General features: G+C 42.6%; 1 protein-coding gene across 9 annotated transcripts in view; it reads right to left on the bottom strand.

The window, feature by feature from the left end:
* AKAP13 (A-kinase anchoring protein 13) overlaps positions 1–23009 on the bottom strand; it is a 332046-nt gene that overhangs the window by 132027 nt on the left and 177010 nt on the right. For all 9 annotated transcript variants that reach the window (XM_030577586.1, XM_030577582.1, XM_030577585.1 and 6 more), the window contains 2 exons: positions 17432–20411; positions 11879–11955 (listed from right to left, as the gene is read on the bottom strand). In XM_030577586.1, the coding sequence (XP_030433446.1) occupies positions 11879–11955; positions 17432–20411 (3057 nt within the window). The remainder of the gene's footprint in view (positions 1–11878; positions 11956–17431; positions 20412–23009) is intronic.

The raw sequence follows: 23009 nt of genomic DNA, 5'->3' as shown, positions 1-23009 counted from the left end.
ACCATGAAGGAGAGTTCAGCCTAGAAAATCCCAAAGGCAAAGTCCAAATTAGAAGCAAGTGGGATGCACTGAGAAGGGCTAGGGTGAGGAGCTGGCCAGAGCATTCTCTAAGTCAGGGGTAGGCAACCTATGGCACGTGTGCCGAAGGCAGCATGAAAGCTGATTTTCAGTGGCACTCACATTGCCTGGGTCCTGGCCACCGGTCTGCGGAGCTCTGCATTTTAACTTAATTTTAAATGAAGCTTCTTAAACATTTAAAAAAAATCTTATTTACTTTACACACAACAATAGTTTAGTTATACATTATGGACTTATAGAAAGAGACCTTCTAAAAATGTTAAAATGTATTACCAGCACACAAAACCTTAAATTAGAGTGAATAAATGAAGACTCAGCACATCACTTCTGAAAGGTTGCTGACCCCTGCTCTAAATGTTGGGTTCCTCACTAATGGGCCAGTTATTTAATCAATCTATTTATTTAGATTTATCGCAGAAAGAGAGCAAGAGAAAAAGCACATACTCTGGGATCCAGATGTCTCTGACAATTTTAAAAACACAACACAAAATCTGGCAGCTTCCCCAAAGGATAAGCATTTACCAAAGCTGAGAGCAACCCAACCAACGCACCAACAATATCCCGCCACAACTGCGAACCCCTGTCCTCCCTATCCCCTTCCCTCCCTTCCTTCCCAAAACCTTGGTAGACAAACGGGACATGCAGAGGGCTCTGAAGCCTGTTTCAGATCGAGGGAACAGTAGGGAGTAAAGTAGTTAATTACAGAGTTAAGGTGCCATTCCTACCAAGAGAGCTCCAGCTTGAGCATCTCTGCTGCCCGCAGCAGCAGTCTGGCATAGGAAGAAAGGAAAGCAGATTCCAGGTCATTTCAGGCTTCATTCATCTACACCCCCCCTTAAATCACTCTCACAAACCAACAGGTAGTCATTGCAGATAGAGCACAGGTGCTGGTGTGTTACTGCCAAGACATACCACTTAATAAGCAGGCTGTAGCATTCTGCACTTGTTTACCTTTCAGGCTCTAGTTTCAGCACTACATTATTTTTATCCTGTTCTGTTTCCCTCTATCTACTACTGCAGCGATTGAGGACCCAAACCTTGCAACCAATATCTCCACTCAGCATCCACATTTCCAGTGTGTTGCATCATTATTCAACGGTTTCAGCCACCCTAAGGTAGCAGTGGAATGCTCCAGATAAGAGTCCAAATAGACACTCCAGGGTCAGCTGTAAGCACAGGGTGTCTCTTACCAAAAAAATCTACTGCTTCCCACTGCCCTCAGTCCCCCAAAATATAATCTGCCCCATAAAACCCAACTAGCTGTGTGACTAACACAGCTACCCCTCTGATACTTGAGAAATCCTTGTCAGTGATGACAACACACTCCAGCTGTCCACATCCATCAATGTTTCTGTGCTTGATAAGAACTGTGCTGCAGCATTTAGAAGAGATCGTAGAGATTGCTAAACTCCTGGGTGTCAGATCTCAGATTGAAAATTGAAACAAGCGTTTTATTGCCCACCTTTCTACAATTGTATTATATGCCAATCTGCAATAGCAATATCCCTTCTAACTGCTTTTAGGAATTCTCTGTAATGTGTTCAGGTGCGTGTGGAGGCTGAGCTAAAAGTTGAATGTGAAATAAATCAGAATTTGGGCTCTCACTCTGATTTACGGAGGCGAGTACAATCTCAGACAGAGGAAAAACAAGTCACCATGCTCAATGTTGAGCAGGCTCAATACCAGGTCTTAGAGCTAATGAGTTAGAAAGGGCAGGGGTTCGCTTTCTTGCTTCTTATCTCACCAACAAAGATACGCAGTAATGGAAAGGGGAATGCACAATATTGTGTATGTAGCGAAATGCTGGTGGGGACACAAACAGATCATTGTCACAACACTGGTAAAAGAAATTATTACTGTACTACCAGAAAGAGACACAGAAGGGCACTCTCTGCAGGAAAGGAAAGCACATGACACTTGAAGAAAGTAACAAGCACATACAAAATGCACAGAGGCACCTTTCTGCATCCCTGTATTAAAGGGACGAGGAAGACTTCCAAGAAAAAGCCTTTTCTTAAGGTGATTCATGCTAAACCACGACGATTTGCTTCAGGCTTAATTTTGCAATTACTGTAAGAACTTGCCCAGAGAGTTGTTCCTATACAAAACAACAATAATATCCACAGAGCAAGCAAAACAAAAAGTCCTCCCAAGAACGTTCTTCTTCCCCGCAAAAAGCAACATTGGTTCTGCATGTATTCTATATACAGTACATTGTTTGGGACAAGAACTGCCATCATTTCTGTTTTATACAGCTCTGAGCACACTGTGGGCACTTAAACGATAAACAGGAAGAGGAGGGAACAGCTAAATTCACTGGTGATTCAAAGGAGAGGTTTCTGGGCCCACTGAGAACTAGAAATCCCATTATAGCGCCAATTTTGTTTTTCATTAAATACAAGTACATACAAAACAGATTAAAAAAACCCGAGCAAGCTGAGAGGAGAGGGAAATAAGAAGACAAGAACCACAAGCAGGCTAGTTCCAACGCAACATCTCTCGCTATCCCACCGCTGCTATGATGTACTTCACTAAACCACTGCAAAACTGAGTCATATATCTGGTTACAGGCTCCATTGTGGGTTTATTCCAAAACAGCAGACCAAACACAGATCACAGGAAAACAGCAAATTGGTGAAGGGAATGTCCTAAGTGATGGTAAAAAGAAACATTGTTCTGGTGTCCCACTCATACTTCTGGGTTCTCCTTCAATAGAAAAGTCAGTATTATCCCCTGCATTTTAGAAGCATCAGCATCTGAAGATGTGATCTGGCTTTTGGTACAAATGAGGGTGAATACAGAAATTCTACATAAAGTTCAGTATCAGAGGGTAGCCGTGTTAGTCTGGATCTGTAAAAGCAGCAAAGAATCCTGTGGCACCTTATAGACTAACAGACGTTTTGGAGCATGAGCTTTCATGGGTGAATACCCACTTCCTCAGATGCATGACACATGCATCTGAGGAAGTGGGTATTCACCCATGAAAGCTCATGCTCCAAAATGTCTGTTAGTCTATAAGGTGCCACAGGATTCTTTGCTGCTTTTACATAAAGTTCAGAAGTCATGACGGTCAGGGCCAGTGTAACCACTAGGCGAACTAGGCGGCTGCCTAGGGCACCAAGATTTGAGGGCACCAAAAAGCGGTGCCCCCCAATTTTTTTTTTACACTACAGTGGAGTCACATCTTACGCAGGGGTTAGGTTCTAAGATCAGCGCTTAAGAGGAAAATCGTGTATAGTGAAAATTACCATAAAGTACAGTATTCACATTATACACTAGAACAGGGGTCCTCAACCGGGACACTGGCTGTCAGGAGCCAGCGGACGAATGCAGGTCAAGGGACGTACTGGCCGCCGCTTCCTGCAGCTCCCATTGGCCTGGAGCAGTGAACCGCAGCCAATGGGAGCCAGGATCGGCCGCACCTGCGGATGCGGCAGGTAAACAAACCAGCCTGGTCTGCCGGGGACTTTCCCTACACAAGTAGCATCCCAAGTTTGGGAAACATTGCTTTATGGTACTGCCCCTTTTACTGCTTTCCAGGAATCCTGTGATCTGAAACTTGGACATTATTATATTCAGCTGAGGATTACTGGGATGTAGGCATGAAGGAAATCTCATCTATGACATCACAGACAAAATGTGGGAAGAAAAAAATGAGTACTGTGAAAGTCTTCCTGCTGCCGAGTTACAAAAAAGAAAACGTTCTGGTAATACTTGTTCAGGATAGTCTCAGGCTAGTAACCTATTTTAGTTTCCTTGCATTTTATAGTCATTCTAACTCTAGAAAGTACACACTATGGAATATGCTGCTTTGGTAATCCAAAGGCAAACATCTGAGCTGAGGAGATAGTATGATGAGATTTCCTACAATGGGATGTGGCCCAATGGTGACCGCCAGTAACAAAACTCCCCAGCTGACGGAGATGGAACATGGGGAGGGCTCTGAGTTACTACAGAGAATTCTTTCCCAGGTATCTGCCTTCGGGGTCCTGCCCACATGCTCAGGGTCTAACTGATCGCCAGATTTGGAGTCGGCAAGGAATTTTCCACTGGGCCCATTTGGCAGAGACACTGGGTTTTTTTGCCTTCCTCTGCAGCACAGGGCACTGGTCACTTGCAGGTTTAAACTAGTAAATGGTGGATTCTTTGTAACTTGAAATCTTAAAACCATGATTCGAGGACTTCATCTAACTCAGCCAGAGGTTATTTCAGGAGTGGGTGAGGTTCTGTGGCCTGCTATGTGCAGGAGGTCAGACTAGATGATCACAATGGTCCCTTCTGACCTTCAAGTCTATTTGGAGATGCACAGGCTTTTCACTGGTGCCGGGGGGAGGGGGGATGGAGGGGAAGGAACAGAGAGGGAACTGCATATCCTTACACAACATTAACAGTGAAAATCACCTTTGTGAGGGGAAAACTGAAATCAGAACATACTTACCATTTAAAGCTAACAAAAACATAAAAGGGAATGTTATTCAGTAGAACACTGAGATTAAAAGTGAGAAAAAAAAAAAGTTTGACCATATGACATAATTTCCCCTCAGACCACAGCAGCCTGTGCTCTGTGAATGACCCAGCTAGAGACAGGATACTAGTGGGTGTGAGAAAGGTCTGTGACAATGACTGGACTAAAGTTCTGGCCCAGTGTGTCACCCTTACTAGAGTAAGCAGAACGCATGGTAATGGAAACACTGATACAACATCCCATTTTTGGCTCATTTCTTTCACTCCACTCTTCTCCTTGTCAGCTCTGGAAGGGTGGAGGAGATTGATCCTCATTGCATCACTCACAGAAAAGCAACGTGGTCTTCAAGAACTGCAAGTTATTTCAGCGGGATTGTCTCTACTGCATGGCTTCCTTCCACATTTATAATCGTTACAAATGCAGTAAAACATTTTAAAAAGGCAAATGGCACAAATAATTTAATAGGCCAAGGCCATAGGGCCACCTACAGTTAAGGTTCTCAGTTGCTTATAACTGCCAAACTTCAGCCATTCAATTGAAATTTTCCACACTACACAATCACTGAATGAGGCGGGGTCGAATAGAAAATATACTATGCAGTCATGCAATTAAAGATTAACAAGGAGGCTGAATTAGGATTGTACAGACGACCCTTAATTTTGGCATTTCCTTACTTTTATGTCCTTGACTTTGCAACCTTAACATTCGTTTAATGTCTATTTTTGTTTGTTAAAAGTAATTTCCTAATTACAAAAATATAAAACAGAAATTCTATTACATGCTCTCCTCCCAGTCTTGCGTCCTCCCTCAGCTCCTGATCCTCTCTGCTCCCTTCATCCTCCAACTCTTGTCTCCCATCCTCCATGACTCCTTCAAGGAGGTAAGGACCCTTCTACTTCCCAATTCCTCACCCCTTTATATTCTGAAAGCAGAAGGCAGTTTTCTAATGCTCGGTTCCAGCGCTGGGTGCCACACTAGCCCTTGGCTGCCAGAAGGTGCAGGTACAGGGAAAGTTTATTCAGCCCTTGCATGCTCAGTACAGTCAGAATCTTTGGAGAATTTAGCTGCAAAACTAACTTTCTACTGAACATGTTCAAACTGAGATTTTTTGGAGTCATATCTTGGCCAAATTTGGACAGATTTTCACAGGAACATCAAAAGGTACAACTCTGACACCAGGGTGACCCCTGCCAAATTTCAATTCCCTGCTCCAAAGCATGGGGGCACTAGAGTTCCTCAATTAAATGGTTGTAAGCATTTTTTTTAACTTGGTCAAAAAGTACTTTTCATTAATTTCAGAAACGGATGAATCATTTTAACTAAAACCTCCCCCCAAAAATTCAGATTGAGGCTGACACCGGGCATGGAAAATTTCAGCCTGAATGGTTACTGTCTGTCAAACTTGTCAGCAATTCTGAACAAGGCTCTATGGCCTAGGGTTAGCACCTAGGCTTTGGATGCCAGTGGTCCTGGGTTCAAATACTGGTCATGCCCTGTCCCTGAGATGTCCATCAACATCAGTAGAAGTGTGCCCACTCATGCTTATGATTTAGTTGGGGATTGGTTCTGCGTTGAGCAGGGGGTTGGACTAGATGACCGCCTGAGGTCCCTTCCAACCCTGATATTCTAAAGTCTTATGATGGTAAGTAGTGGGCAACCTTAACTTTAGATATCACTACCAGGAATGCCTGTAATTAGCTACAACTTTAACATAATCTTTGTATTCACTGCCCATGATATACGCTGGGCTTTGTTCATTTACCTCATTTCAAATGTCTTGATCAATATTTTAAGTGAAGACTATAACACTCTTCTGCTGTTCTATTAGGACGGTCCGAGTTTTGAAAAGGCACTGGCTGTTGTCAGGCTGTTCGATAAAATACTACTATGGCTGCTACTGTTGCTTCAGAGTCACCTATTGTGATATTTACTACACAGTATGAGTCACTGGTGCAGCTGCCCCTGAATTGATCCTTCATTGTGAGGAGCCACAATGACACATAATATTGCCAGGATAATAAAATCATGACCAAAATCTTCAAAAGTTACTAATGATTTTGAGCACATCAATGATTGGATAGCTAATGTGAGATGCCTCAAAAGGGGCCTGACTTCTAGAAAGTGTTAAGAGCCCACCCTCTCAAAATCAGGTCCCTTTAAAATGTGTCAAGTTGGACCCCCCCCAAATTAAGGTGCTCAAAATCATTAGTTACTTCTGGAAAATCTTTATTTTATTTTCTCATTTCCCTGTGAGGCAGTGGTTCACCCATCCCAGTGGCAGAGCTACCAGTGTCCTGAGGGTCTAAAAGGTGCCCCTGTCGTAAAAGCTACATGAAATAATAAAAATAATGCTATTGAAAAAGCCAACAGGTTTATTTATTTATTAAGATGAGGTAAGTATATAGCTTTGAGCTCAGGGCTTGGGGATAAATAAAAGAGAAATGGTTTCAAATATAAAACTTTAAAATGCAGTTTTAAATTTAAAACCAATACACTTATGTTGCTAATTGTTTTGGATCTTAAAAGAATTTTGGTTTTGTGTTTTTTGGGTGCATATGTCTCTCACATAAGTAACCCTAAGCATATATGCAAATATTAGGTTTAGTAATTCAATTCCATTTCTTCTAAGTGCTGTAGTTGAATGTAAGTGCTAACAACCTCAAATATGGGAGACTAAACTGGAAAGAAAGTTAAACAACAATTTATTATTATTAATAATTTGTACTGCAGTAGTGTCCAGGAGACATGTCATAGACCAGAACTCTGTTATGCCAGGAACTGTGCAAACACAGAATAAAAAGGCTTATGGAAGGGTATATAAGCAGCATTATCTAGTATATTCTAGTCAAGCATCTACTGCATCCATCACCACGGTACCTGAGCACCTACCAGTGAAGTAAATGATGTGGCTAGCACCTGTCATTTGTGTTTCCTTATCAAAGAAGTGGACATGGGGAAAAGTGCAAACAGCTTACTTAGTTTCGCTTCCCTCCACGCAAAGATCATTACAAATTCCACTTTTACCGGCAACGTACCTTTTGTTGAAAATACACAGTCCTTGAAAACCTTCCATCTTTTAAAGGGAGGGTGCATAATACTCAACAATATATGACAAATGAACAAAATAAGCAAAAAGGACAACTCCTAGTGAACCAGCTTTGTGTTTTCATTGGCCAGCTACCAACTGTTACCCTGGACACTTAAAAAAAAGCAAGAACCAAGAAAGGCAGTTTCTTCCATTGTGTCATTGCTACACAAAGCGATTCAAGGAATAAAACAGCTGCAATTTATTTCTGGGGCCAACAAAAGGGGAAGTGTACTTCAGAAAGCAGTAATTTGACCCCCCACAGCTACAAGGTTCCATTTCTAAATACAAAACACAAAGTCAGGCTCATTTAATTCTTCAAAAAGTAGAGACTTAATAAAGATTTAAGGCTGTCAGAGCACAAATAATCTGACATCCCATCAGTTTACTGAAACGAAGTCAAGTCTGCTAAGCTTGAATATAACCATGTATTGAAGCTAGGACAGGTTTCCCATCAGTATGCCTTGACCCCTGGATGAAGAATCTAGAGTCATTCCGTTTTTGAAGTGAAAGTTTAACATGAATTTATGATATCCTGCTATTGTCCCCAATTCCACTTATGCTCCCCAAACAAAATACAAAAGGAGACACAAAGAAGTAGCTAATTAAAATCTCAGACATAACCACAGTTTATAGTACATACTGATAAATGCATGAAGAACGGTCCAACTGGGTCAGACCAAAGGCCCACCTAGCCCAGTATCCTGTCTTCAGACAGTGGCCAGTGCCAGATGCCTCAGAGGGAATGAACAGAACAGGTAATCATCAAGTGATCCATCCCTTGTCGATCTTTCCCAACTTATGGCAAACAGAGGCTAGAGACAAAATTCCTGCCCATCCTGGCTAATAGCCATTGATGGACCTATCCTCCATGAATTTATCTAGTTCTTGTTTGAACCCTGTTATGGTCTTGGCCTTCACAACATCCTCTGGCAAGGAGTTCCACAGGTTGACTGTGCATTGTGTGAAGAAATACTTCCTTTGATTTGTTTTAAATGTACTGCCTATTAATTTCATTTGGTGGCCCCTAGTTCTTTGAACAAGTTGGGAAATTCTTGCTACAAAATTGGACCTAAAACTGAACAAATATAATTTCTAAGGAAGCAGTTTTAGGACATTTGAGAAATTCCCACTTTAAAAGCCCACTTTAATTTGAGAAACCTTACAGGAAGGAGGATGGAAGAACGAACAATTTCATCGCCAAATAATTATTGGATGGCAAAGAGCAGCAATGAACAGGTACTTTGGAATACCCAGCCCCACCATTGTGACAGTAAAGAAGATCTTCCTAGGTTGTGTTTAACAGTATTTATGACAACAGTAGCTATTTATATCAATGAACTCAAACACAGTGTGCGCTTCTGTGTACAGAGAAGCCAAATCCAAATGTTGATTGTTAAATTCAGAAGCTTCCTCTCAGAACTACTTTCTCATGTACTCTTTTCCTGTTATATTCTTAATGTTTGCTACCCTCAAAGCCACCCTTTTCCTAAATCCTTTTCAGCGGCAGCCTTTCCATCACATGCACAAGATCCACAGTCAAGCAAAGTATTCTGGGACAGGATAGGTAACTGTACAGATAATGCTCAAGTGAGTAGAATCGCTGTGCACCAGCTATCCAATTACTCCTCTGGCTAGAAGACTAAACCATAAGTGGTATACATAATTCTCCCCACCCCCATGTTCACATGTGTCATGCAACAGGCTCAGGATAATGAAGCTTCTCTCTTTTAGAGACATGGGTCAATGCTTTTTGCTCTCCACACATAAGTTTATTTCTGAATTATAAATACGCAAATGCTGTACTACTGTGCAAATTTCAGACGTGAAAAATGTGGTTACTCTCACTTTGCTTCCCAACAACATCACTAAAGAATCTTTGATAAACAAAACCCATGAGTAGGTGCAAACAATAAAAAGTCCCTATTTGGTGCAAGCTAAGAAACCACTTTTACTAACCACCAAATGGCCCACTAATGAGAAGGCAACAGGCACCTGAAAAATCCCTGGCTATGTGAAATTAACACTACATAAAACAGTAGCAGAGAAGAGAGAGAGCAGCACATCTATATTTTGTGATTCTCCTCCCCCTCCCATCTCCAGCCTAAACCTAGCCACTAGCTAAAGCTACATGTGTGGATTAAGCTCTATTTATAAATCTTCAGCTGTTTTTTTAAAATGGCCTTAATATAGTACAGTTGTTATGTTGTTTTTGTTGAACTTAGCAACAGGAAACTGTGTCACTCCTTCTGCAGCAAACTTTCCATTCTCTTGGTGCTCCAAATCCCACACCAGAAAAGCCAGATTTAAAAAGGGGCCGGGGAGGTTGGCTAATCTGAGCATGCTCCTTCCCTCACCAGGGAAGCAAAGGGACAGGACAAAGCTGCAGCCAGATTTATACTGAAGTATCATACCACCTACATTGACATTAACATTTGTTTCAGAAACACATAAAACAATACCTAAATTCAGTACCTTTATTTTTGTTCCTCTTTTGAGATGCATGTTGCTTGAAATAAATGAAATAGGGGGTGTGTTCTTTTTTGCATTTGTCTAAATAGATCCTGCTATACAAGCAGACACCCAGGGATTAGTCATGAAAATTATCTACAAGGGGTGGGTGAAGAACAGTCAGCATCTTTACACTACAGCATTATGATAATGAAAGACATTTATCGAAGAACACACATTTTAGATTGGAAGGTTAACAACACTAGTCCCTGGTTAGTCGCTGAGTTAACAATTACAAACTCAGCCTTAACTTGGTAAAAACCTATAAAAATAAGCCTGATTTTATTGTCTGCTTTGGCAAGATTATTTTACCGCCCAAAGAGCTTTCATTAATGTGCAGAGAAGAATTCTCTGGGCTCCACCCTATAATGTTACTTCATATCTATATTGTTTACTATTATAACATTAACTTCTTAATTATAAACTAACACAGAAACACAGCTGCTCTAAAACAGTGCACACACACACTACTGAAAATGCTTCAAAGACAATTGGGACAGATAACATCAAAAGACAGACAGCTTATAACAGAGCAAAATGCATGAAGGCTGATTTAAACCACAACTTAACTCCATCTCAAACAAATGTGATACCCTAGCTTTTATTGTAATTAATCCTCAAAAATGGTGATAGCTGACGGTGACAGAAAATGTTTAACACAAAATAACCACACTTCATTTCAAACGTCCTGCCTGGTCTTTTTCCTGGTGTCTCCCATTTTATGGTTCCCCTTTCCCCTTCAGATTTGGTTCCCCCTGTATTTGGGCTTATGATAATTATTTATTTGCAATACTGTAGTGCATATAGACTCCAAACAAAATTGGGGTGCCACTGTGCTAAGCACTGCGCAAACACACAGGCTACGTCCACACTAGAAACACTACAGCATCACAGCTGTAGTTGTGCCACTATAGCATAGACACTTACCACAGAGACGGAAGAGGTCTTCAGTAAATCCACCTCCCCAAGAGGTGGTAGCTATATCGACGGAAGAACTCTTCGTTCGACCTATCACTGTCCACACTGGGGCTTAGGTCGGCTTAACTATGTCTTTTAGGAATGTGAAAAATTCATATCCTTGAGGGATGTAGCTAGGTCAACCTAACTTTCTAGCATAGAGTAGGCCATAGTTAATAGTCCCCTGCTCTGACAAATTAACAATTAAACAGATGACTGGTGGGAGGAGATACAGAAGCACAGAGAGGAAGTGACTTGCACAAGGAAACAGGACAGAGTCACATACAAAACCATATCTCCTGACTTCCAGTGCACTGCCCTATCCACTGGACCATGCTGTCTCTCTGTATACACTTATGAACAATAATTTTATGTTAACTACACCATGAGCTACAGAAATATTGTAGGGGGAGGAGGGAATCTTTCACCTCCCCTTTAGACCACCTCAACTTTGGACAACCTCATATTGTGGGGCACCAACAGACCTGAATTATCTATCATACGTTATGAGACCGTCAAAACTTTTTGTGCCTTTGATCTTTTAATTTGTCTTTTATCATCTTTTTATTTTAAACTAAATACCATTTAAAAAATAAGGAGGACTAACAATCAATGCTATTTTTAGAAGGTTAAAAAGAAAAGCCACAATGTATAACTTATGTTTAGCTTCACAGCCGCTGTGGAAAAGAAATCAGCAACCCAGCTGATCATCAACAGCTGCAGAGACATGTCTTTTGAAAGCATTGCAACGTACAGGATAAAGATGCAAAAATGACACTTACTGTTCCTTCAGAAACTGCATGCTCTCTGAGGTCTTTCAAAAAATCCACCTCATCTTCAGTTTTCATCTCCAGCTTTTCTGTAAGGACAGAAGGTTTGCAAAGTAGATTTAAACAAACTTTCCCCAAGGCGGCTGTTTCTCTGTTTATCCAAATAGTTCTAAAAAACTTGACAGGCGTTATTTTCCTTCCAACAGCTGGTTTCATTCCTGACTTTGCTGCTTGTTTATTAGTAATTTTACAACTATGGTGTCTGTGAATGAAGGAAACTACGAAACAGCAGTGAGCACACAGAAACCACAGGACTAGACTTCGACAGATGGCTCTATGTGAAGCTTGAAATCTAGGTTATATTTTATATATATGTTTACACCAAAGAAGACTTGACTTCCATTATTCCTGCTGTATGATCAAAAAAGTATATATTTGTTTGTCTCTGATTTAGTTGGGGTTGGTCCTGCTTTGAGAAGGGGGTTGGACTAGATGACTTTCTGAGGTCTCTTCCAACCCTACTCTTCTATGACTCTTTACCATAACATGGAGACTTAAACTTTCAAGTGTTTAATGCAATGCCAGCATCTCAACACATGCTTCTTCTCCTTAACCTGAAGTGGTGGATTAGGTGCCAGAGAGTAGTAAGGCAAGTCAGTCTCCATCCAAATTTGGCAACTGTCTGGACATTTTTTTTTTCTGGTAATAGTGTTGATGGAACACAAGAGAAACTTTGTGTCCCCACTGTTCTCTCTTCTCAGCAAATTTACATGTAAAACTTAAACGATCACCATTTACACCAGCATTTTCTTTCTCTGCACCTTTCCCACTTCAAATAACCATTTTTGTCTTGTGACATCTACACAGACCAGGACGTAAATCTAAAACCAATTTCCACTTCTCAAGAGCCATGGATTACAAAATACTTCAGAGACAGTGAATGAAGCTTCACTAGCCCCCTTGCTTCACTAGCCCCCTTGCAAGTTACATAAATATTCCCATTCTACAGCGGTGCAGAGAGGTGAAGTGATTTGACTGAAGTGTCAGTGAGTCAGTGGCTGAGCCAGGGACCGAAGGCAACACCCCTGTCTCCCTGCTCTAACCACTAGGCACATCAGTCTTCTCCTAGCCATCTGTAACTGAGCACTATAAGAATCAAAAGAATTTTTAACTGACAATTTGTAGCGGATCATTTGTACAAAAGGATGCAGTAGGAAACCACAGTTCCATCTAAATTAAAACCACTGAAAAAAGTAGTTGGCACTGATAGTGCATGCTAGTCTGTCTTAAGGGCATTAAGGATACTTAGCTACACACCACTTGCTATGCAATTCAAATAAATTACAAATTAACACAATGCTGTGGTATCTGATAGAAAGACCTGATGAGTTTATGGATTGTTAACAGCAGGACCGACTAAAAACCCAGAGACAATTCAGCAACAGTTCTGAGCACATGCGAGAATCACTCAGGGGACACCAGTTTGTTGGCAAAACAGCCAGTGATCATGTATTTATGATAAGAAGGAGGGTTCAGCCAGGAAGGGTGACCCTCCCTCACAAACTCTTGAAATGAGCTGTCAGAAAGGATAATAATCCTGCAGGAATGGGCCCCTGAGAAATGTCAGCCTGTTAATGCCCAGCATGTGCACCCTAACTCCCCCAGGCATAGAGGGGGAAGGGAGCCACCCTGGGGCCCCAGGCTGCACATATAAAGAAGGAACTGTGTTTAGGGGGAACAGACAGGCTGCTATCATGAATGCAAGAAGGTTCCCCTTAAGTATAGGCGTGGAAGGAACAATCTTGTTGCTAAAACACAGTATTGGGCATTGGGGTTCTCTTCCTGGCTCTGACACAGATTTCCTCTGTGGCCTTGGACAAGTTGCTTAAACTGACTGTGCCTCAGCTTCCCCATCTGAGAAATGGGGATCATAATGATAGTTGTCTCCTTCCCAGTGGGGTTGTGATGATAAATTCATTTCTGTTTGTAAAGTGTTTTGAGATCCTGAAGAGAGGGAAAGGGACATGTCTAATCCTACTCCCATTAAAGCCAACAGTTAAACATCCATTGACTTCAATGGCAGCAAGATCAGCCCTTATTTTTGTTGTTAACTTGTAACAACTGTGATTGGCTAGATGTATAATTTAAGGGCTTTATCTTTGCAAATCGTTGTCTGAGCACTGTTTACATATATGAATTTAACCCAGCCAAATCTGACTTCCAGGTTTTGCCCTTTGTGGGCTTCCATATAATCACTTGGACTGGTCCAGCATGTGATTTGGAAGAAGCAATTTTGTGCACTTTACTTCCGGAACAAAGCACTTCTACTAAGAATGAATGTCCCAAACCCATAAACTAGTGTTGAAATACATCACAGAGGCATTCAGGCATGGAGCACTTTAAGTAATATTGTTAATATTAATAAAACTGGTTTCCAGTGGAACCTGCCACCCTACCTGCTGAAATAAATGCTAGTGAAAACCTTTCTGGACAGCCAAATCTTTCTGTCCTTGTGGTGCTGATGAGGTTAGGGGCTGGAAAGTAGAAATGGTAAAATTCTACTCATGGAAATTAAGCATATGCCAGCCAATAAATTCTCTCTAAAGGCCTGGACCTGCCAGGAGATCCATTAGTGCAATTTGTTCAAGAGGAATCTCTAGAGAACAAGGCACGCTATTCGTGACTTAGTTACGGTAGAAACCAGGCCAATGTGTGTCGTCTTATCTGTTGGGAGTCCGAACTTCAGCATCATACCCCAACTGCTTGCTTGCCCAAATGCGAGTCAGGCCAAATATGCACTATTCAAATAGCTTGCATGGAAAATCCCATTTCACAGGGGTAATTCAGTGCTCAATAAAAAGCCCAACCCTTAGGTACTGCATGAGGTTCGTAAGACTTTCTACAAGAGGCATGAGAGTCTCCCTTGACTTCACTGCACTTTAGGACCAGGCCCTGAAAAGATGTTTGGCTATAGACTTGATTTTGCTTTGGTGAACTCTAAATCTTATTAAACTGATCACATGACATGGGGATGAGATGAAAGAGTGTGATGTCATCAGAAGCAGCTAACATAAATTAAAAAAAACTTACACAGCTAGATGGTCTTGCATCCTTTCCCTGCCCCTCTCGCTGAGAAAAATCCTTCAATTGCATATCAGAAACTGTGACAATTTAGCGATGACAATGAAAAAAAAAAATCCCCAGTGAGTGTGTTTCTGCGAAGTATCCACCAAGCCTCTACTCTCAGAAGGGCTCCAGCCCAAAGTCTGTCAGAAAAGGATTTTGTTTTTTTCTGCTGAGCAGCAGTTACGTCCCTAACCGCAAAATAAATATATACACGTCCCTACTTGCCAAGATAAGTTCTGACTCAGAACAAAGTGAACTTGAAAAACCTCACAGTACTTAGTAATTTGCTCCTTTGACGAGACAAGACGTTACCCAGGTAGGGCAGTTACCACACAACGTTTAAATGCCATCTCTCTCTCTCTCTCTATATATATATATATACACACAGACACACACGCACACGCACAACACAACAACAACAACAGAAAACACATCTTCTGGCCTTTGCTTTAAACCCATGTTTTGTCTGTGCCCACATAGCATTATTCTGTAGATTGTTCCAATAATCCCTGGGAGAAGCCATTCTACCCTAATTTGTCCTTTGTGCCACTTCACATCGTGACCATGTTTTTCTTATGGGTAGAAGAGATAAACATATGCTGGATCCTTGTATGTTTTTTCCCCTTTTACATTTTTGAAATCTGTAACAAAATCCCAGTTTCCTTTCCCCTACCCCAGCTTAGTATGACGTTTTAACATTTTTATAAAAACACAAGTTGTATTTTTCAGTAGGAGTGCTAATTTACTGCACTGTAATTCCTTGTCTCTTGGATTTCTATAAGATATCTTGCATGAAAAACCTGCATATCCAACAGCGGTATAGAATTAAACCTTGGCTACAGAGACTTAGACGGCAGGAGACAAAAACCAAGGAGTTCCCAGAAGAAATTAGCACTCCCAGGTATTGACTTACAGCCACTCCCATTCTACTGAAATGTCAACCTGCCACAATACAAAAATAGAAGTTTCTTTTTAAAAGGAGCTTTCTGAGTCATGTAAACAGCCTGTTAAATAGCAGCTTATAAATTACTATGACTAATAAAACTCTTTAAAATCCCAAATTTACCAAAACTTAGAAAATATTCACCTCCCCTACCCCCAAAAAATAGGTACCCACAATTGTGCTTCCAGTCAATGCTAAAATAAATCACCTTCCACAACTCTACTTGACAAAATCTCTTCCCTTTATGCAGTAAAAAGCAGTCTCATATTTCTATGATTTTACAGCTCCCACCTCTAAACGGCTGGGGTTGCTGGATGCATTACATTTATATTATTTTCTTTAGAATTCTGAATTATCTTTTGTTCTGAGCTTGTTAAAGGAAAGATATGTCTTACCTATAGATTCCTTATAACTAAATAAGAGAAACACAGAGATAGGTCAGCTGTTTACATTTAACAGCTGCCTAAACAGGTATAATATAAAGCCTGAATCAAACCAGCTGTGCACTTCAGTAGAAATGTCACCTGTGATTTCAGTCCAGACTGGAAGACTCCGAAAGTCAGTTATTTTTTGTTGTATTTATCAGAGGAAGAGGTGCTGTTTTGTTTTGTTTTTATTTTTTGACGGTTCCTATTAGCTCTTGTTGAACACAGACTGACTCTGCCAAAGCTCTCCTGATGCAGTCACTTATCTCCTATGACATCACTCAGAGGTCCCCACTGATCCTTCATCCTTGCTTGTTGCACTGAATAAGTAATGAGCGTTTGAATTCCAGCACTGCTTAAATACAGTGGAAAAGACTGCAGCTTCGCTCCAGGATGGCTTCAGAGTCAGGAAAAGTGGGTGGAGGGATGTGTTCTCTCCCCCTCTTTTTTAAATGACTCAATGCCACCAATTAGGAAGCTTCTTTGCCCAGTTCAGATTGACACTCACAGCTGTTCCAGTTGACCGGTAAGGAAGCTTTAATACAGCACGGGTTATACTCTAACTCCAAATTCGCAGAGAATACGGGACAGAATTGAAGGAAAGAGTCAAGTTAGCACAAAACCTTAAGACACCTGGCCCAGAAGGAAACAAACACACAGCAAATTTCAGCATCACACTCCCATTTAACTGTTTTCTTTCCTACTAGGGAACATAATTTACATGTTAAAGATTCCTCTAAAATACTTTGGCATAAATATAAGACTGTTTCCTAACTGTGATGCAATCCTAGAAACATGTACTTGTAGTGTAAACCTTTAATATCTATTTCAGATTTCTGGTCTCCGCAGGAAAAGAATGTGCACTTGCCAAGTGCAGGATTCCCCTCCCAGGGCTGGCCTCTGACACCCATTTCTCTCCCCACCATGGCCTGATTTTCATTCTTTAAAAAAGATAAATCTCATTTAAGTTGGAAGCTCTTTCTGGCAGAGAGCTTCTTCCTTTATTTGCATATGAAATGCCATGCGCACATATGGTGCTATATAAAAAAAACAAGACACTATTTTGCTTACCTGTAACAGACTCAGATCCTAGCACTTCTGAGCTTGCATCCCCCCGATTCGTTGGTTCACCAAACTGCAAACTTAAATCCATATCTCCATTAAGGACGTCTCCCATAATCACTCGGGCTTCGAGAGAAGATGGGGGGAGAACCCCAACAGGTACACACTCTAGCTTCCCAACTGCAGACTCAGGGATGGAAGAAGTTTCTGATATAGGAACAAATCCATCCGGACTTTTCACCATACTGGCAACTTTATCCAGCCAGGAGCCCTCAGCCTCTGGAACCATGCTCTTTGCCCCCACGTCATCTGTAAGCTCACCAGCACCATTTATATTGTACGGCTGTGACTGTGAGAGACACGCTTCCAGCATGGCATTGTTCTGCTCCTCTTGATCTTTTTTGGGCCAATCCAAGACCTGTTGCTGGGCTTCTTTAACTTCACACCCAACTTCACTCTCACTGGCCAAACAAATGGTGTCAGTGCTGGAGTCGCTGTCGCAGGGGGGTTCTTCTGCAATAGGCTGAAGTGATGCTCTGGAGAGTACATTATTCATATCCTCCTCCTCTTCTGGATCACCTGGTATTGTGGATGTTTCAGCTACACCTAGAGGTGCCTTATTCTCAAAGGCAACAGAAGGTGCTTCCATAACAGAGACCTCCTTTAATTCTGGCACTTTGTTTTGCAGAAAGCCTCCCTGTGCCCCCTGACTGAGATCACATTCTTGGTTCAACATTGTGTCAGGAGGAGGGTCATTCTTCGCATCCAGCGATTTGTACTCTGATTCAGGCCCTTGTACAATACTTTCTTCTGCATCCACTGTTGCATTGTCATCTGCTTCCTGACAGGAGATTTCCCCTTTCAGCCCAATATCTGCGTTACTGTCAGTCGCTGCAGACTCCTCGCCCTGACTGCAAACAGAGGATTTCACAACAGCAGCAGAAGCAGGCTCCTCGGACAAACCCTTCTCTTTGCCAAGTGTCCCACTTTCACATAGCTCCTGACTAGGTTCAGCTTTACTTTCTTCAGCCGGCTGTGACAGACTTTGCTCATCAGAGCCCTCTTTTCCCCCGTCTTTAGGCAAACTAGTTTCTGCTGGTATCTTACCATGCACAGAACTGTCCTGTTCAGCAAGCACTGCTGTCTCTGCTACTGCTGCTACTTCCTGGTTTTGTTTAGATCCTTTATTATGAATTGCAGAGGGTGTGTCCATTAAATTATCCTGGATACACTCTGTGCCCATGCCACATGAAGAGAAGACAGGATCATTACCATGCACAGATGCCTCCTGTCCTGGAGGTGCCACTGCAGCCTCTCTCTCCTGACCAATTGCCTGTCCCTGTTGTAAATCTTCTTTAAATAAGGGAGATGAGAATGATTTGATTTGCTTGCCAGCCCCCTCCTGTTCAGAAATGCTTTCTGATGCCACCAATTGGTTTTGCAGAGGCTCTTTTCCTGCTGAGGACAAACCTGCGTCAAATGGAGGTTGTGACCCAGGCTCACTTTTGCTAGCTGAAGCAGTGTCTGGTTTTAAGCTGTCACACATTTCACCTTTTAAAACACTTTGATTCTCAGGGTGGCAATTGCCAGCAGACACCTGGCCTTCCTCTGCTGAATCTGTGCTTTCTCTGCCAGTAGTTTCCATTCCTAGTGACATCGTTTTAAGGGCTTCACTGTCACCTTCGCCTTCATTTACAATTGCAATAGTTTTACTGCTTTCAAGGGAGCACGTAGTCTCTGCATCACTCGGACCAGGCCTCTCAAGGGGACTGTTTTTCATTTCAGAATTATTCTCCACTTTGTTACTCAAAACCAGTTCATTCAGCCCAAGGTCTGCGTTTCCATCTTCCGCGTGCACGCCCTGCTCACCACTCTTACTATTGTTATTCACTTCCAAAACAACAGGCTCATGTTTCAATGCATTCTCTGAAACCTTTATTTTAGTCACAACCAGCAGCTCCTCTCCAGTGTTGGCAACCATACTCTGCCTCTGCGTTACAAGGGGTTCACCTTGGACTAAGCCCGCTGCCAAACCAATCTTTGCATTTTTGGTGTTTGGGTCTGTTCCACTCTCTTCGCTGCTACTTGTCTCCCAATGGCCAACAGGGATAATATCATTGTTGACACGTGCATTTGCACTATCCTGTGCCTGCATCTCTTGTCCATCTCCACATTCCCCATCTTTTCTTGGAGATTTTGGTGACGCTGCAAGAAAGGGCTCAGTAGCATGGAATGACTCCCCACTTGCTGGGGGCTGCTCTTTCAGACTTGAAGTTTTTGAACCCCAGGTCTCATCCTCTCCATTCTCTACACGCTGCTGGATTGAAGCAGCATCCACTGACCCTGTACAGTTCTTGCATTCTGCCTGGCCCATAGCCACATCCACACCCTCCCAGGGCGTCTGGGCTTTGCATGCAGCTTCAGGCACAGGAAGAGAGCTTTCAGTTGTGCACTCTTCAACGATTTGCACTTCCTGTTGGGTATTATCTCTACTACACAGGCTGGCTTGACTCAAAACAACTCCAGTGGATGTCATTCCGGTTTCCTCATTTGTATTTCCACAGGATAGGCTTGCAGCACCGTTTACTCCAGCAGCCGAGCTCAGTGTGCAGTCATTTTTATCTGATACAGTCCCAGAGTCTACAATAGCGGCTGGCCCCTCCTCTTCCTTTTTACTCAACGTAGCTGTGTTTTTACTTTCATCGGAAAACCCTGGGTTCTCTACACGCGCCAGGCTCAACAAATCACTTGATGTGTCGTTAAGCACTTCCAAATTCCCACTGTCACACTGGTTCTCCTTGTGGCCCATTGGGGCTGAGAGCTGCCTCACATCAAAGTCAACCAGTGCAGGAGGGCATTCTTTGCTTCCTTCTGTTGGCATTTCTTCCGAGAGGGGGGCTGCAGCAGCCAGAAAACCCTCCACCTCTGTTCCTATGTTGCAGTTATCCTCTGAAGTTCTCAGCTCAGGCTCTGGCTGTTTGGCTGCACTCTGAAAAGAGGGAAATAAAGATTATGACTATTTGTTGTGCTGTATGTCACACTCTCAAAAAGTGTACATGTTGATTTATCAGTCACCTGTACAATTCTTAAATCTGTAACATGAACTCGAGTGCATACAAATGAGACCAGCCCCTCCCTCCATCTCTGCGTGTATATCCACTTCAACCACATTAACAAAATGTCCGGGAACAGTAAATTGATCTTTTAAGTCTTGCCAGCCACTTGATATATTGAAGACTATTGCTTGAATGGATTTATATTTAAACTCAGAAAAGAGCAGGATTTAAATTTAATTTGCAGTATTAAGTAAACACGCATTTGAATGTACAATCCAGCTCCAAAATGGCACATGCAGTTCTTTTCGAGACTGGCTCTGGGCTGAACTGCCATCCTGTAGGAGGATTACAGATCCTCTGTGTCTTTGGAAACACTGTATTAATCTGCCCCCAAAGCAAGAAGTAGCCACTTGCCACCATCCCCTGGGGGCTAGTAAAATACAGGATTTTCTCAATCAATCAATCCAAGGCTTGCTTACCACCTTTCCTCATTGCCCATTCCCTCCACAGTCCATCTCCTTCTCCTATCCCACTCCCATACACCAAGTCCTCTGTCTCCAGCTCCTCCCCATCCAACAGCTGCTGACTATCCTGCTGCGTTTACAGTAACCCTAGTCATGAAATAAAACCACAAAACAACAGAGGCCGCTTGTAGCAAGGAATATGCATTATTAAATCTCTATAGTTCAGGTGTACAACAGCTCAGACGATAAGTGTCAGTGGTGGGATATTCACCGGTGCAGTGGGGTTGGCCAATTCCCTTGAACTACACAGGCAGGCATAAAGTGGTTGCATAGAAACCCTTTTTTTTTTTCTTGATTGATGTAATCCTTCCAGACTGCACATCTGCTAAAAAGAGTACCTGTTCTTAAATACTATTCACAATTTGGATCCCCGCAAGACTTAGCAGGTGCCATGCTCTACTTAGGGTAGAATCTTATCAACAGAGACCATTTTGTCTCACTTCAGAGCAAAAGTTTAATCTCTAGTTCAGAACAAAAAAAACACACAAACTTTTTGAAAATGGATAATTATTTGGGGGGCTTTTCTCACCAGGATTGGTTCCAAGGACCCTACATGGGGGTCAATCCCTCCTTTACGGTTTCTAAAAATAGAGTCAGTCCTGCCTAGAATATGGGGCAAGTGTACTAGAGAACCAGTGTATTGAAGAGCATAGCTGCTCCATGTCAGATCCTGCAGAAATGTTGAGCTACATGCCATTCACGGGAGGTGCCCCTGCAACAACCCCACCCATTGCTTCCCTCCTCCTCCAACCTTCCTGGGCTACCATGGCAGTGTTCCCCCCCCCCCACATTTGTGTCATGAAGTTATAAAGAATGCAGGAATAACAAACAGTGACTTGTTAGTGAGATAAAATGAGGGGGAGGCAGCCTCCCGGTGCTATGACAGTCCAGGCAGGACATTAAGCGGTGCAGGGGAGAGGAGCCCAGCATCCCGCTGCTATGATAGTCCAGGCAGTACAGAATCTTTTCTTTACACAGGAAAGGGAGGGGGCTGATGGAGCTCAGCCCCAGTTGCTATGATGAGGACGGTTACCAGCCGTTCTATCCCATCTACTAGGAATGACCAGGAATCATTCCTATTTTTACCCAGGCACCCCTGAGGCCAGCCAGGGGTATTCAGCAGTTATCAAGCAAGGGCTGATGGTGACGACGGATAGCAGTCATATTGTATCATCTGCCACCGGGGAGGGGAGAAGAGCGGATACTGCTCTTCACTGCTGCAGCATCGTGTCTACCACCAGACATAGGGTGACATTGAAAAAAGTCAAGAAACGATTTTTTTCCCTTTTCTTTCACGTGGTGGGGGAGGGAGTAAATTGACGAGCTATACCCTGAACCACGCTGGACAATGTGTTTGAACCTACAGGTATTGGGAGCTCAGCCAAGAATGCAAATACTTTTCGGAGACTGCTGGGGATTGCGGGATAGCTGGAGTCCTCAGTACCCCCTCCCACCCTCCATGAGCGTCCATTTGAGTCTCTGGCTTCCCGTTACGCTTGTCACACAGCACTGCGTAGCCTGTAGATTTTTTTTTCAAACGCTTTGGCATTTCGTCTTCTGTAACAGAGCTCTGATAGAACAGATTTGTCTCCCCATACAGCGATCAGATCCAGTATCTCCCATACGGTCCATGCTGGAGCTCTTTTTGGATTTGGGACTGCATTGCCATCCGTGCTGATCAGAGCTCCACGCTGGGCAAACAGGAAATGAAAATCAAAATTTCACGGGGCTTTTCTTGTTTACCTGGCCACTGCATCCGAGTCGAGATTGCTGTCCAGAGCGGTCACAGTGGTGCACTGTGGGATACCGCCCGGAGGCCAATACCGTCGATTTGCGGCCACATTAACCCTAATCCGATATGGTAATACCGATTTTAGCGCTACTCTTCTCGTCGGGGAGGAGTACAGAAACCGATTTAAAGAGCCCTTTATATCGATATAAAGGGCCTCGTAGTGTGGACGGGTACAGCGTTAAATCGGTTTAACGCTGCTAAAATCGGTTTAAACG

Source organism: Gopherus evgoodei, chromosome 10 (assembly GCF_007399415.2).
Source record: "Gopherus evgoodei ecotype Sinaloan lineage chromosome 10, rGopEvg1_v1.p, whole genome shotgun sequence".
Lineage (NCBI taxonomy): Eukaryota > Metazoa > Chordata > Testudines > Testudinidae > Gopherus > Gopherus evgoodei.
The sequence above is the reverse complement of the archived record's forward strand: the minus strand, read 5'-3'. Positions and strand labels throughout refer to the sequence as shown.